This window comes from Linepithema humile, chromosome 5 (assembly GCF_040581485.1).
Source record: "Linepithema humile isolate Giens D197 chromosome 5, Lhum_UNIL_v1.0, whole genome shotgun sequence".
Classification (NCBI taxonomy): Eukaryota; Metazoa; Arthropoda; class Insecta; order Hymenoptera; family Formicidae; genus Linepithema; species Linepithema humile.
Window position 1 is genome coordinate 20,948,329 of NC_090132.1, and position 16,929 is coordinate 20,965,257.

The window sequence follows — 16,929 nt, forward strand, 5'->3', positions numbered from 1 at the left end:
ACGCTGTAGAGCAATCCAATAAATACAAATTTTTCATATTAGTTTTCTATATCCGAAGCTTTTTTGATAGATGCATTTTCTTAATCTAGAGAAGTCGATTCCCAAAATCTGATTAATTAAAGTGTGATATTATTGACATGAGTTTTGACATAGAGTTTTATCAATATCTATCCATGTGTTTAATTAGTATCGAATTAAGGCACCTTTCTCGCAATTTAGCGTCATAGGAATAATAAATAGAAAATTACCAGGCGAGATTGTTGAAAACATATACGCAAATTTTCCAATAACGTATATACATATATTTAGATCTGTCATCATATTTTCAACGCATTTGTCGCGTTCGAGTTCTTACGGAAACAATACAATGCAAAGTCGGGGTAATTATATTCATGATAATATTCAAAGCTGTTGTAATATATACATATTATATACGTAATTATATATCTATTGTTATGCAGAGAATTAGTGTAATTCACATTTCTACGTTCTTTTCTTTTCACGACGAAATTTATGTAACGAATAGAATTTTAAAACAATATTTGAAAAATCAACATTCTTCTTTATCGCGATTCTACGGACACCATATTACAATATATCTGATATACGAAAGATATTTACAATGTCTCTCTATTTCTCTTTACAGTAACTGTAAGTACATAAGATATCGTCGCACTCACTAATTTATTCTGTATATTTTATTTTATTTTTAATAAAAAATATTGCACACAGTTTGCATCAATCTTACTGCAACATCTCGGTAAAAATTTCTCTTTGATAACAATATATGAATATATCCCTCATCTCTTACATTTTTGTAATACTGACATTTACATTATGTTGGCCATTTTTTTATATTAATACAATGATATTTATATTGTATATAGCTATTGCGCTTATAATAGTTCTGATTGCGATAAGCATTAGTGTTTATATTCATACTTATTTGCAAAATAAATAATGTCGATAGATTTCTCCCATCATTTGGCAAATTTAAATAATACGCATTTTTCAATCAATAGCTGCAAGCCGAATATATCGAATACAAAGATAAGAACATATAAATATATAACACATGATAAATAACAATTATATAAAATATTCAACAATAACAAATAAATATTAATGCTGTCATTTACAACCTCTTATAGCTCAGTTAATAATACTATCATCAAATATTGAAAGTAATATTTACATTCAGTTTATCTGTCAATTATGGTCCTAATTTGAATTCAATTAAATACGATATATGTGAATGCTTCATATAGATTGGATATATCATTATTTGCTTTGCCTATATTTTATTCGCGTATTAGCGAACAAGAAATAGATCTCAAGCTACGTGGAATCTCTTGTAGGAATCACATCATTAAGACTGGAATGAAAACTCTTTTTCTGGTTCAATATGTTGCATTGGTTTCGAAATATCTCTATCGTTGACCGAAGTGTGTTCAGCTCTTCTTGCATTGGCAAGCCGAAGTCTTTGCTTCGCGCAAGGACGTCGACAGCGCTGTTCAATAATACTGAGTTTATGGGAGACGGCGACGGAATGTCCAACGAAACCGAGGAAGTATTAATACTGTTGCTGTCGCCGTATCCTTCGTCAACACTATCGTCGGTTATCCTCGTCACCGATTTCAATCGGTCTTGTAAATCCTGCAAAGTGTACAACAACAAAATTTTTGCATGTTTCATCTTTTCTTGAGATAATATTATTTTATTTATTTTAAATAGCGTATCAGAATAAATTACCTTGTTTCTTGATAGAACTTGTTGCAGGCATTCGCGCAAAGAATGCTCAGTTTTATTTCTCTGGAAAAGAAAAACGAAATATTAAATACTTTTCTGATGAGAAATTATATTTTAATTATATGTTATAATTATATATATGTGAGGAAAAATAAGATGATGATGTTATTAGCAATAATATTAATATACCATATTGTTAAGTTGACTGTTCATCTGCTTGTAATAGAGTTTCTGCTCTAAATTTTTTATCTTCGTCTTTTCTTCTCTGAGTTTCTTAAGCAGAGCACCGTTTGCCTTGTGCGATAATGTTCTCAAGCGTCTATTCTCATTCGTGAGATCTTGCATGGTACTCAATTTCTCCTCGTATTCCGCGTTCTTGGACTTCAAGAGCTTGTACTGCGCTATCATCTTGCCCAGCTGTATTCTCAGATGAGCTATCGCGTCCTCCACTTGACTTTGCTCTTGTTTGGATGCCAATAAGGAGGTCTGCAACGTCTCATTCTCAGAGCTCAGTTTCTGCATTTCGAATTGCGTTTTTCGCAACTGATCAGCGGTTTCATTTTTCTCCGTTTCGCATTTCTGCATACACTCCTCCATGGACGAGATTAGGACGCGCTGCTTGCTCAGTGTATTTTCCATTGACATCCTGGCTATCTCGTTACTCAGCAGGCGCTGCTCCAGCGTTTTCAACTCGGCTTTAGTGTTTCGCAACTCATCCTCAGTCGCCTCCAGCATCATAGACATGTCTGTTGAACTACCCGTCGAGTTTCCGTCCGACGTATCGTGCGCCATGTTAACGGAACGGATATGCGACTGCAGATTCTTGATCGTACTCTGCATCTCCTGCTTCTCTCTTTGATACTGTTGCGCGAGTTCGGTATACTCATTGCTCAGTTTCTTATAACTGGCGTTCACATCCGCTATCGCTTGTTGTCGTTGCTTTAGTATGTTTTGATACGTGTCTATCTCCACCTGCAAGCTCTTCTTGCCAGCCATCAGGATGTGCACCTGCGACTGGTACCACTTTGCGGAGGCCTCCGCCGTGGACAAACGGTTATTGGTATCGGTCAGCGTGTTTTGTAGTTTGTGCTTGTCCTGCAGCACCGTTTGCATCTCCACAAACAGCTCGGTTATCTTGCCTTTGAGACCCTGGTTCGCTGCAATCCGAGCGTTGAGATCAATCCGCACGTTTTCCAAATCTACACGTAGCCGCTCATTCTCCAGTTCCAGTAGGGCGACTCGCTTGGACAGTTCAATGTTTGAGACGTCAGGTGTAGAGAGATGTCGCAGATGGAATTCATCTGTGATCAATTGAAGAGAGTCTGTCGAAGTTACGGAGTCCAGCTCCCCTCGAAATGAATCCGAAAGATTGTCCATTGTGTTGATTTAATTGCAAGTAGATATTTAATTATAAACCACTGTGTCCATTGTGTGTACTCGGCGAAAGGTCATCACCTGAATCTGTATAATTAACATCAATAATTAGCAATTAACAATATGGCACATGTGTTTGGAATGACAAGGTTTTGAGCGCTATATGCAGAAATGTTTCATAGGCTGCGTTCCGTAAAGAGCATATGCGCGCATGTATCTACAGTATACGTAACGTATACTGTAGATACATGCGCGCATATGCTCTTTACGGAACGCAGCCATTGACGTTGTATAAAATTATGTTATATCTATATGTTATATGTTTACATATATAAATTTTAATCTTAAAGAAGTAATTCTAAAAAAAAACCAAATTCTTGCCATGAAAATTAGTTTTCCAGATTCTAAATATATGTACAATACATAACAGATGTCAAAGTGTAAATATAATTAACGAAAATTTTGACTTAACCTTTCTTTAAGATTAATTAAAAAATTTTTAGTCTTTGCAATAAATATGACAGTTGCAACATTTTTAAACCGTAAATTTTCCTTACAACTCAAATGACTGAGTTAATGATAGCTGTAATCATATGATTACAGTAATATTAATATTATTTCCAGTATGGACTAATGTCATTTGTATTTCGTAGCTTTATTGTAAACAAATACAAAAACTGCAGAACCTTACCTGTAATATTATTCTTAAATAGTTGAAAACATTTTTTTTGCAAATCTAGTCACCATTCAACATAATATATGTATTATACTCAAAACGCAGCATCTGCAAAATTATTTCGGGCATTACAATGGCTACGTGCAGAAAATGATTGTGTAAGTGAAGTGGATGTGTAGCCAGATTTGAGACGCAAGAAGCGAGCAGCATGGATGGAGGGGGGCAAGCCACCCAAGATAAAAGAAGAACAAGCATCCCTTAGACTTTTTCTCTCTTGGCACAGAATCATTTTTAGCTTGGGGTGCATATATGTATAAGCAGAGAGAAGACTGAGAGTAGACATGCCCGCATTTTACGTGCAGAGAGAAGACTGAGAGTAGACATGCCCGCATTTTACGTGTTTCCGTGGGTTAGCGCCTCTATGTGCACAAAACGTGCACATTGAACTACGTAGCCAATGTCCACGAATCCCGTAGGCAATGTTCACGATCTTTTGGGTCTCTTCCGTGCTACGTCCACGACTTTTTGGTTCCGATATGTGCTATATCTACAAAGTGTCGATAATGCATACTTGTAAAACATGATTATGTATATCAATCAGATTTGAAATAATACACACGTATTGTAAATTATTTGCAACATGCAACTGCATACTTTTTTTTAAAACCAATGTGTTTTCTTTATACCAATTGATTCGTCTCATTATTTTATGCATAAAAGTATTAAGGTAAAATTCCCAAAAATTGAATGTTTTACAAGATATTTTGTATTTTATGTCAAAATACTGTAATTTACAAGCCTCATAACTCGAAAAGTACTTAATGAAAAATAACTTCATTATAGTGTTTTAAAAAGCTCTTGACACCAGATATTAGATTTTGGAATAAAAAATAGGGGTTTCCATTTTAAAAAATTACTCTGACCTTCAAATGACCTTCAAGGTCACGGTCAAGGTCAAATCCAAGATCACCATTGAAAAGCCAGAGAAATTTCCTAAAACTTTTGTATTTAACATTTTTTCGTAAAATGCCTTTCTCAAAACTTATTCGGGGGTTTCCATACTTTTGCCTCACCCTGTATATTTTCCACATTATAAGATATTCCTTGGCGTTCAGAGTTTTAATTTTGATAAATAATTTACTATTTTATTTTTTGCCTTCTATTGTATTTTTAAAATTTTTATCTGTAGATTTGTCAACGTAATCCAATATAAAAATTAATTTTACTTGATTAAAATTCCACGTTTTAAAGCTTTTTGAGCGTTTTTCTATTTCGTATTGTAACACAAATAAATAAATATATGAATAAAAATTAAATTAATAAATGCTCACGCAATAGAAATGTCACGAAACACGTCGCTTTGCGTGAAAACGGCTGCCAACGCAATAAATTTCGATTAAATAAATCTTTCGAAATACGCAATTTAATCGATGTACAATGCGAAATTTGTTACACAATTCTTATTTATTGAGATATATAATTTGTATTTTCCATTTTCTATTACCTATTTGAAGTAAATCAATTGCGCAAAATTCCTTCTTTTATGATAGATAGATACTTGATGCTTGAATATTTATTTCTTTGTGAATATTGATTTATATTTAATTAAAATTGAATTGAGGTAATAAAGGATAAAAATTATAAAAAATTAATTTTGATAGTTATAAATTTGTATATAAATGACTCGTTAAACCGTGTATTTTGCAAAATTTATTTCATCGAGATTTATTGTGTGGAAAGTCGGTATTCATACACATACAAAACAGTATTTCTTTTTTAAACATTTTATTTCGAGGATATTTATTTTTAATTTTAACTTATATATTTATTTATATAAAAATATAAGACAACGTAAAACGTCGTAAATGTATTAAAATGCGGTATTTTAATGGAATAAAATCAATTCTCATCTTAGACAAGGCTAACGAGTTTAAAATAACGCTGCAAAAATTGTGATAATAATTTATTTATGAAAGTTTACATATTTATTTATATTTTAATGTTATGATATGACATAAAAAAGTGCTGTCAATGCTGTAAAACGCGAATATATTAATGAATACATTTCATTTTTATGCATAAAACATAGAAAGCGTATTCAAGTAGTTTAGGCGTAGTATAAACGCGACACAGACGACGTACAAAATTAACTATACGACTTTTTATTTCTCTTTGCTATCGTTGATTGTTATCGTGAATCCCGAACGTGCAATTATATTTTCGAGTTGTTTCTTTCATAATAATTAATCAAATTTTTGCCAATATATCGTATTATTATAAAATTTTAACAATGAGAGGAAGAGAAAACATAGTTCAGTTTTTAATTTGTTTTGTATTGATATAGTATACAGTATAAAATAAATGCTAAAGCAATAGTATAAAATAGATAAATGATAAAGATATAGTATAAAATAATAGTATATAGTTAATAAAATTTTATTTATAAATGTATAAAATATATTTAACTATACAACGCAAGAATGTTAGAGCACTAAATACACATTATTATAACCATTTCTTAGTTTATCACGTGTAATGAGAAACGTCACCATTTCCCCATGCTTTGCCATTAGAAATTTTTTTTCGCCATTTTTTTTGTCAGTAGATTTCGATGATAACTTCCTTTCTCGGTTATTACTATGCCATACGCCGTACAAGAAATACAGAACCAAATCTATGATAACACACAAACAGCTCGATATATTTAATTAATTTGTACACAAATACATATATTTGTTTTCTGGTAATACACTTATCAATTGTTATCGATTCGGCAAATATTTCCCATATTTGTTTATCCAACATCGTCATAAGATAAATGTTAACCAGTTGAGTGGTAGACTTTTCCGAAAGATTTGTGTCAAAAGTTAGAATATCGGAAAACGGTGAAACATGGGTTCAAAGTTTTCGAAAAAGCAACTTTTCGGAATGGGTGTGGATTCCCCCCCCCCTGCCCCTGGGGGCGGGGAGCAGAATAGGGGTCTAAAATGTTAAATGGCACTATGGATCGAGTAGGGATTATTTGAAAGGGCGTTTCAAGACAAGAACAATGATTTTTGAAAATGTTTACTACGACTTTCCAGTTAAAAGTGGAGATGGATCAAAAAAGGGGGGAAGACTTCCGAAAAGCTATCACCTCCGATTTGGCTTATATTCAGCCTAAATACTTATTTTATCTAAATACTTATTTTATCTAGTAAATAATATTTCCAAATGGATTTTTGGCGCAAATGCCCCCTCCGCCCCCTAGCCCCCCTCAAAGGTTAAAAAATAAAACTGTTTTTGTTAATTGTTTCAGAAAATATTCATTGTACGAAAAAAGTTGTCAAACAAAAAATGAAGCTCATAAAAAGCTCTACAAATAAATATTTCACCTAACTCTAATATTTTAGTCGTTTTAACAATTAACAATCGCCATATTGGATCCGCCATTTTAAATTTTACAATTTTGACAATAGATTCGAGTTCAGCAGTCCATAAAACCTTAGGATATCAACTTTTATGTAAATCTGTTGAAAATTAGTGAAGTTATTTAGAAATGTACATATATGATACATTACCACGTTTGGCACTTTTTTTTTGTACATATATGATACATTACCACTCAACTGGTTAATTCAATATAACAATTATATGTATTACAAAATTATATATTTTAATGTGTGTAAAAGATAAAGAAACATTAAATAAAAATAAAAATTATACCTGCAAAATCACACCTAAAAAATAAAAACTTAATTAAAATCTGAAAAATTAAAATATTAAGTTAAAATCTGAAAATAATTATAGATAAAAAATTAAAATTTTTATGACGCTACATCAAACAGCATGTTAAAAAACTTTCTTAAAAGCATTAACCAGATATACATATACATATCAAATATATAAATATAAAAGATAAAGAAACATTAAATAAAAGTCTGAAAAATCATACCTGACAAATTACACCTAAAAAATAAAAGCGTTTAATAAAAATCTAAAAAATATTTATTTTGTTTTAGGAAACTATTCTTCATTTTTCATTGTCATAATATATCATTGTTCGATAACCTAAAACAAATAAATGTGAATATTGTCGAATTGGAAATTTTATTTTGTACATTTATATTCATATTGTACATTTATTGAAGATTCCATTTGCATCGTTTTACATATAAGAGATCGACTACAATGGTAATCGCAATTATGTAAGAAATTGAAAAAAACATTCATATCTCTTAAGTGATAAGTAGATAATCGCAAAAAAATACAAATGAAATTTCCAAATAAACGAAACATTTTTTTATCGAAAAATGAATAGAGGAAAATATATGTAACAATATATAACAAAATAATTTAAAATAGAATTAACAATAATTTGTTTTATATTACCTTTTTATATATTTTCTTATATATATTGCCCTCTTAATTTTTCACTGAAATAATACACAAAATAACATAAAACAAAAATAATATTAAATAAAAGGAAGATGTACCCTCATCATTCCTTTGAACTCGATATTTCAATTATAAAAATTAATATAATAGTTTATTTGCTATCAAGATGTCAATAAAGACGTTTAAACGTTTAAAAGATTTATGGAAAATTTAAAAAATTTTATTTGAAAAGAGCAAAGTATCTTATAAAACTGTAGAAAACTTTCCTATCGTGAAAGTTATTTTCTATATATTTAAACATCTAAACGCCTTACTTTCAATATAATGCTTTATTTGCGCAAGAAACATCTTTCGTTTTTCGAAAGAGAATCTTGCTGTTTGCCCACCCGAAGTTTTATCATTATTTTTGTCATCAATAAACTACAAACTCACTGTCAAAGCAGAAGTTTCAATATTTATCGATGCACAGAAATAAAAAAAATACAAAATTTATACAAAATTGTTTAATCCTGCCTAACAAAAAATCCTACCTAATAAAACAATTCTATCTAATAGAAAATCCTACCTAATAAAAGATGTAGATATCTGAAAACTCGTGTAAATCAAATAAACCGAGAAACGCGGATAGAGGAAATGATTTAACAATTAACGGTTTAATTTATAAGTATCGATTTAATATCACGTTATACGCATTTTCGTGTACGCAAATGACATCTCTCACTTGAGAGAATTCCGAGGATAACGACCTCGGCGTTTTTCGAGTGATGCTTAGCGCAGAGCTCAGCTCAGTTACCGCTATTTGCATCGAAAATCCGAGAGCGATTGTCTCGATGTTTCTCGCAGGACTCTAGCGCAGAGCTCAGCTCAGTTTTCGCTAGTTGCGTCCGAAATTTGTATTGATAGTCGACCATTGTTCAATGTTCGATCATATCAATGTTTCGAGATCCGTGCTCGACCATCATCAATGGGACCACGAATTTCGAAAGTCCATGCTCAACCATGGGATCAACACTGGAACTACCGACGATTAACATATACCAACTTCTATTTCTTTTTTCTTTTTTTATAAAAAGTGATAAAGAGAAAAAGTACATTAATTAATTAAATTATTTAACACAATGCAACAAGTCACAGAAAAAAATCTCAACAAATACATTATAAATTTAAATAATTATTCTAAAAAGAATAAACCTGTCATTTTGACCGCTTTGGTAGTTTTAGTGTTAAGCCATAGGACCACGGATGCATGGGTAGGCTAGGAAAGATTGCGAAGAAATTGACGTATAGCAAGAATAAATATATATTTCAAAATTGTAAATAAATTGTTAATAAAACATGCACTCCTTTTTTATTAAATAAATTATTTCAAATATATCATAATTCATTAATATATTTACGTTTGTGTAAAAGAATTTTCTTTTTCATTTTTAATTTACATTTGTGATACATTTGTGGTACATATGTATTTAAAAATTTTCTTACTTTTGCTTTTCAACGCCAATTTATAATATTTAATCCTGGAAAGATATAAAAAAATAAACCACTTACCGTAGGGAAGGAAGAAATGAAAGTACACATTTACACACAGGAAAGGAATTTTGCTATCGCAATAAAATAATCGTTGCTAGTGCATGTTAAATATGTTAGCGATAAAATTTCGCTATTGTAACTACTTTTACAGATTATTCAATATGCAACAAATCTGGTTTGTTCAAAAAATCGACAAATTTTGAGATGAGAAAACAAGTTAAAATTCGCTGTTACAACAAAATAATTAATTTTTAATAAATTTATTTTACTATTGCAATGAATTGTCGCCATTAATACAAACTTTGATAATAAGATAAAAATAAATTTCTTATTATATATTAGCAATATAATTTGCAGATTTAAAAACTAATTTCGGTAAATAAAATTATTATCTATAACAAATCTCTTTGCTGTTCAAATAATAATCAACTGTAAGAAATTTTGCTACGATAGCTTATATAAAATTTACTGCGGCAGCAAATACTTTTTTTCTATGTATTAACAAGTTTTATCTTTTATTTTATGTATAATCTTTTTTTTAAATATTTTTTTCTTCTATTTTTTCTTATATAAAAAAAATATAAATAAATATATAAACATATATAAATATATAAACATAAGTACATTATTTAGAATAAAAATATATTAGGTTATTTAAAAAATTTGTAATAATTTTTATAATAAAATTGAAAACTATTTTTATATGTTTAGAGTCATCTTTGTTCAGTAATATATGCACCATTGTTTTCGACAACTTTTGGCCATCTTTAACAACTTGTGCATACATTATTAAATAAAGATATATAAACATATAAAAATTGTTTTCAATTCTGTCATCAAAAAATTCTACAAACTTTCTGAATAATTCAATATATTTTGTTCTGATCTGTCAATCATGAAATACATTTAGGAAATATTCCAGGATTAAATATTCATCAACGCATCTAAGTCCTAGCCTATCCATTTTAAGATAATGAATCGAAGAAATAGTGTACCTTTTATAATTTTATTTAAAGTATTCTGGTGTATGATTATATTTTTAATATTATATGATTAATATTTAATATATATGCATTCAAAGGGCTATTAGGCTGATGAAAGTTGTTTCAACTTCGGGCTCAATCAAAATCAAAATTAGAAACACTTTGCTTTTTTTTAATGTATTAGTAACACATAATTAAATTTAATATAAATTAAAACTAAAAAAATAAGTACTTCGTTCTTTTAAAAACAAATGCACGTACAACTCAAAATACTTTTAAAAAATACAAGAGAATAAAACTTTGATATAACTACTATAAGGCAATAAAAATTATACGACCTGCAAAGTGTCTCGCGTTTATATATTTTTACACCATTATTTGATCCATTATCTTAATAATAAAAGACAAATTAAACTAACTCACCGATTGATGCGCAGCAGCGGAGTTGTCGTTCTGTTGATCTGCATAGTTGATCTGTAAAACACGAAATAAATCAAAATTATAGCAGCGTTCACAATATGAAATATTTGTGAAATCATAAAAAATATTGAGTACATCGAACTTTTAATTCGTTTTCTAAGCAAATATGTAATAAAAGAATTATTAAAAAAGTTTAATTATTTAAATAAAAAGTAAAAAAATATGCGAATAAATTCTAATAATGATAAATATTAACTAATGTGAATTTTTTGTCTTTCAAATATTTTAATGTGTGTACAATATTTTCAACAAATAAATGAATTATTGCTTACCGTAAAGTTGCTCCGCCGGCGCCCGATGCTCCTCCTGAGCCTCCTCCTCCTCTCAGTGGTCCTTCGAAGCACTCACATTGAATCTCACGCGTTCGCGGCGCATGCATTGCTCGCATGCGTACCTGAATACGAAAATCGCGCGATACTTAAAACGGCACTCCCGACATCACAGGCGAATCGAACCGAATTGTCCAAGCTGTGACGTTACGCGCGAATTCCGTCCGCGTTTCAGACGACCACATTTACCAATTGGGGCACGATTCTCTCAAAACAGAAGGCAAAGATAAGCTTGAAGAAGATGAGGTGATTAGTCATCCAATCAACCAACTAGATACAAGACATCTGAAAAGCAATCGGTAGCGTTTGACTAACTCCGGTAGCCGTCCTCGACTACCTTTGACAGTCCGGCTATCTGTACAACTAGCGCGCTGCACGTAGACCCGAAGATTGCCCTGCTGTAGTGGAGATTTTATGATTGAAACCGACCTTTCCCTCCCCCGAGCCAAGCCTAAAGTCAAAAAAAATCGTGTCCCAATATTTGTCATACAGCAAAAATGCGTTCATCTATAGATTCGCTATAACTCTCGGCATTAACGGCACTCCCGACGCGCATTTTGTTATACTATACGACGGAACGAATATATTTTGTAGCACCGATTACGCGCACAAAATGTTGATCTGTAAAATAAAAAAATAAATGCAGATTAGTGTTTGAAATAATTAATATTAATAAAATAATTACTGCGCACATTAAACTTTATATTCGTTTATTTATGCACACGTCTAAACAAAGAATTAAATTTTTAAATTTAAATTTAACTCAAATTTACTTGAAATAAATTAAGGAATATAATTGTATTATTCACTTATGCTTCTGAAGCTTTGTTATATCATATTGTGATCATTCTGTGTGTAATACGGATACATAGTTCTATCTTTTATTTTAATCAAAATAGCTCTTTGATTGAAACAATACTGGTGTTTTAAATCAGTCCCTGCACTATTATTTTTAAAAAATAACGTTTTTAACGATAAATTACTTACCACAATGTTGTTTTGTCGTCGCCTGATGCCTCCTAGGCCCCCTAGACGGGCCGCATCCAGGTCGGTTGGGCCAAAGTAAGGGCCTTAATCCTCGAGGAGAGGCCCTTACAATGTTTTAGGAGCTGCAGAAAAAATAAAGGTGGGGGAGGCGGGAACCCCGGACGCGGCCTTGGCCCCCGCGTCAGTTCCCGCAGGAACGGTAATGGTGGTGGTGGGTGTTCCGAACGCGGCATTGGCCCCCGCGTCCGCCCCCACAGAAAACAACAAGGAGGTGGGCACATCGAGCGTGGCATTGGCCCCCGCGCCCGCCCAAAAATCAATCGCGGAGGCGACCTCAGAGGAGGATGAGACCCCCTGGATTAAGCCGAAGGAGGAGAGGCCCAAGGGGGACTTTGAACGGCGTGGTGTTGGCAAACACAAGCCAACACCGACCGCTAAGGAGTCAGAGGTGATCAGCAACTGGAAGATTCCGACTAGGGCCGTGCCACCCTTAAGGATCCTCCAGGCGAATGTGAACCACTCCGCCGTGGCACAGGATTTGTTCCTACAAACCATGGCGGAGGGTGGATTTGAATTGGGGGTGGCCACGGAGCTCTACTGGAGGACCACCCCCATTGGTTTACGGATCCCACGGGTGAGGGGGTCGCCATCTACTGGCGGCCCACCGCGAACTTCTTCCCAAGCTCCAAGTTTGGGGCCGGGCTGGGCTACGTAACGGTGGAGTGGGAGGATTATTTTATCCTCGGGTGTTACGTCTTACCGAGGTGGAAGCTCCCCTCCTTTAAAACCTTCCTGTTAGGGCTTGGGGACTGCATTCGTAGATGCCTCTCCCGACCCACCATTGTTGCGGGGGATTTCAACACCTGGTCGATGTTATGGAATTCTTCGCGAACCGACAGGAGGGGGGGGAGATAGGGCGGCGGCACTCGGCCTGTGTCTGTTAAACACAGGCTCGAGGAGCACCTGCGTGCGTACCCGGGGGGAGTCCATCGTGGATCTCACGTAGACTTCTCCGTCGGCCGCACGCGGGGTTACGGGTTGGAGGGTGGAAGAAGACCTAGACTCGGGTTCCGATCATCGATATATCGTGATCGAGGCCTCGACCACCTCAACCGTAACGCTCGGCCGTCGCCGGCGTAGCACCCCGAAAAGGGGCTGGGTCCTTCGGAAGATGGAGGAGGACGTCCTGATGGCGGTTGTTTTGGCGGAATCCTAGCCGATGCCATCCGGTCAGGCCGTATACTTGGATCAGGAAGCCATGAGGGTCGTGGGCATGGTTGAAAACGCGTGTGACGCGTCCATGCCACGATCTAAATGGTCCCCCAGTAGGACGATGCACTGGTGGACCGGGGAGATCGCCGAGCTTAGGCGTCTTTCCTCGGCCGCCAGGCGCAGATTCCTGCGAACACGCAGAAGAGGGGATCACGCCGAAACGACTATAGCTTTGGAGAGGTTTCGTGCGGCGCAAAACGCCCTCCGAGCCGCCATCGAAACAGCGAAGGCCAGGGTGTGAAAGGTGCTTATTTCCACCCTGGACCGGGAATCCGTGGGGACGTCTCTTCAAGATAGTTCTCAAGAAGTTGAAACCAAGGGCGCCCCCGACTGCAAAGAAACTTAAACCGGAATTTTTCGGGAATATTGTGGACACACTGTTCCTAGTAGGGGGAACTATCATCCCTCCCCCCCACGGTTGGGGAGGTGTGGCCCGAGGAGCCGGCAGTCTCGGCAGAGGAAATGTCCGCAGTGCGGGCCAGGCTTGGCGGTGCGGCCAAGGCGTCTAGACCCGACGGAACTCCCGGCAGGTCATGGGCCCTGGCGACGAGGGTGCTGGGCGATCGGATGGGGCGGCTGTTCACCGCCTGCCTCAGATCCGGTGCCTTCTCCTCGCGGTGGAGGAGAGCCAATCTGGTTCTCCTCCAAAAAGATGGCAAGCCGCCGGAGCAACCCTCCGCATACCGGCCTATATGCTTGCTGGATGAGGCGGGTAAGCTCTATGAGCGAGTAATCGTAGGACGCCTCGTTCAGCACCTGTCTCGGGATGGTCCCACTTCAAGTGATAAACAATATGGCTTCCGGGAGGGACGGTCGACTTTGGATGCAATACGCCACGTCTGTTTTTTCTCGGAGGCCGTAGTGGAGAAGGGGGGGGGGAGGTGGCACTAGCGGTATTGTTGGATATTGTGAACGCCTTCAACTCCCTCCCCTGGGACTGTCTGGGGCAGCATTTGAACATCTTCAGCTGCTCCCGTATCTCCGGGCAGTCCTGTGGGACTACCTCCGAGGCAGAACGTTCGCATACAAGGACGGAACAGGCGCGGTGTGCGAGAGGAGGATGTACCGCGGGGTTCCACAGGGGTCTGTTTTGGGCCTGATGCTGTGGAATTTCGGGTACGATGTAGTGCTTCGAGCGGTCCTTCCCCCTGGCTTTGACGTCGTCTGTTACGCCGACGACACACTTGTCATGGCTCGGGGGGAGGATTGAAAAGAGGCCGCGGCTGTAGCAACCGCAGCCGTGGCCAGCGTAGTGCGCGTAATACGGGGCCTAGGATTAGAAGTGGCTCCTCAAAAGACAAAAACCCTGTTCTTCTACAAGAAAAAAGAAGCCCTGTTCTTCTACAAGAAGACAGGAGGAAGACCACCTCCGACATACATTAACGTCGGAGGGTCCAATATCCCTGTGGGGTTCCAGATAAAATATCTGGGCTTTACCCTGGATGGACTCTAAGTTCATACAGCATTTCGATGCTCTAGCTCCCAGAGTGGACCTCCCAGGATGGCGAAAGCGTTGTGTCGCCTCCTGCCCAATCTCGACGATCCAGGTGCCAAAGTCCGGCACCTTTACACGAACACCGTCCGATTGGTATTTCTTTACGGGGCACCGATTTGGGCAAACGACTGATGGCCAATAAACGCGCCAGCGCCTTGGTGCGTAAGGCCGATCGGCGCATGGCCATCAGGGTCGCCCGTTGTTATCGGACGGTGTCGTACGTGGCGTCCACGACCCTGGCAAAGGTGCTCCCGTTCGACCTAGTCGCTAGTTCGCGCGCCGAAGCTTATCGGTGCGCGATTGAGGTCGGACGGAGTGGCATTTCCCCGGAAATCATTCCCAAGAAAATGGAAAGGGAAAAGGCGAGGGCCCGGAGGTGGGCGCTCAGAGAGTGGAAACACCGACTGGGCGAACACAATACTCCGGGTCTTCCGGAACTGAAGACCGTCGAGACTATCCAGCCCTGCCTACAGAAGTGGGTAGGCAGGAGGGGAGGCGGAATTTCGTTCTGCCTGGCGCAGGTTTTCACCGGGTATGATTGCTTTGATGACTACCTGTGCCGAATAGGTAAGCAGCGCACTACGCGGTGCTACCATTGCGCGGCCAACCGGGACTCGGCGCAGCACACGCTGGAGGAGTGCCCAGCGTGGACCGTAGAGCGTCGGACCCTGGTCGAAATGGTGGGCGGAGACCTCTCTCTTCCTTCCCTGGTTAGAGGGATGTTGGAGAGAGAGGAGAGTTGGGTGGCAGTCTCCTCCTTCTGTGAGACGGTAATGTCTCGGAAGGAGAAGGTTGAGCGGGAGAGAAGGGGGGAGGGAGGCACGACCTCCTCTCAGAGAAAGAGGAGGAGGGGCCAAGGAGGTGGCCGGATAAGGCCATGCCTTCCGCGCCTAGGCGTGAATAACGCGCCGTGATAATGCTGGGTGGGAGATGGGAGAGCCTAGCGACCTCTCTCTTTTTCACCCCGGTGGGCTCCGAAGGGTGGTCCGCTGAGACCTCTCTTCGGGGCAAGAGGTACACGGTTCCCTCCGCTGGAGGAACCGTGAGGAACCCAACAACTCCTGTAAGGACTATTCCCAATCGCTGGTAAAAGACGGGGACTTTGATTCCAAACCCCCGGATGCCTGGACCCGTTAGGCGTGTTATTCACGACACCAGGATAGGGGAGTAAACCTCGATAAAAAATCCGGGATCTTGCCAGTCTTGTTAGCACGCCGGTGTTTTGACATGACGGCTGGCCGTGCACGAGGGGGGGGGGGGGAATAGGTGGCGACTTACACCGTAACCCCAAGTATGGGGCCGAAGGCCGGTGCTTTACACGAGCCGCGAGGGTTAGTCTTGATCGACAACCGTCTTAGTGGAAAGAGAACCACGATAAAAACACCCAGAAAAAACAACTCCGTGAAGTTGACAACTCACGGAGACTCAGTGCTCAAATTACATGTTATGTAAGACAATTTTTCCTTTATTTCCCATAATTTTTAATCAAATTTTTATACATTGAGAAAAAACTAATTTTTTAGTAAATATTCAGTAAAAACTTTAATTTAACTTCATTGTAAGTTGAAAGAATTAAAATTATTTGCTTTTCAAGGAAAAAAATATTATTATGATACTAAAATACCTATTAATAAATAAATGAAATTACCTGAAAGATGATTCGTTAGGCCTCGTATA

General features: G+C 37.3%; 2 protein-coding genes across 2 annotated transcripts; one reads left to right on the top strand and one right to left on the bottom strand.

Annotated features, from left to right (window-relative positions):
* Positions 1-279: 279 nt before the first annotated feature.
* Positions 280-4,624, bottom strand: LOC105677734 (myosin heavy chain, clone 203-like). Its single transcript, XM_012376566.2, has 4 exons — positions 3,815-4,624; positions 1,939-3,210; positions 1,753-1,812; positions 280-1,656 (listed from the first exon to the last, which is right to left on the bottom strand). The coding sequence occupies exons 2-4, from the start codon at positions 3,124-3,126 to the stop codon at positions 1,339-1,341; spliced, it is 1,566 nt and encodes a 521-aa protein (XP_012231989.1). The 5' UTR covers positions 3,127-3,210; positions 3,815-4,624; the 3' UTR covers positions 280-1,338.
* Positions 4,625-14,219: 9,595 nt separating this feature from the next.
* Positions 14,220-16,166, top strand: LOC137000208 (uncharacterized). Its single transcript, XM_067356164.1, has 3 exons — positions 14,220-14,469; positions 14,725-14,873; positions 15,237-16,166. The coding sequence occupies exons 1-3, from the start codon at positions 14,220-14,222 to the stop codon at positions 16,164-16,166; spliced, it is 1,329 nt and encodes a 442-aa protein (XP_067212265.1).
* The last annotated feature ends 763 nt before the right edge of the window (positions 16,167-16,929 follow it).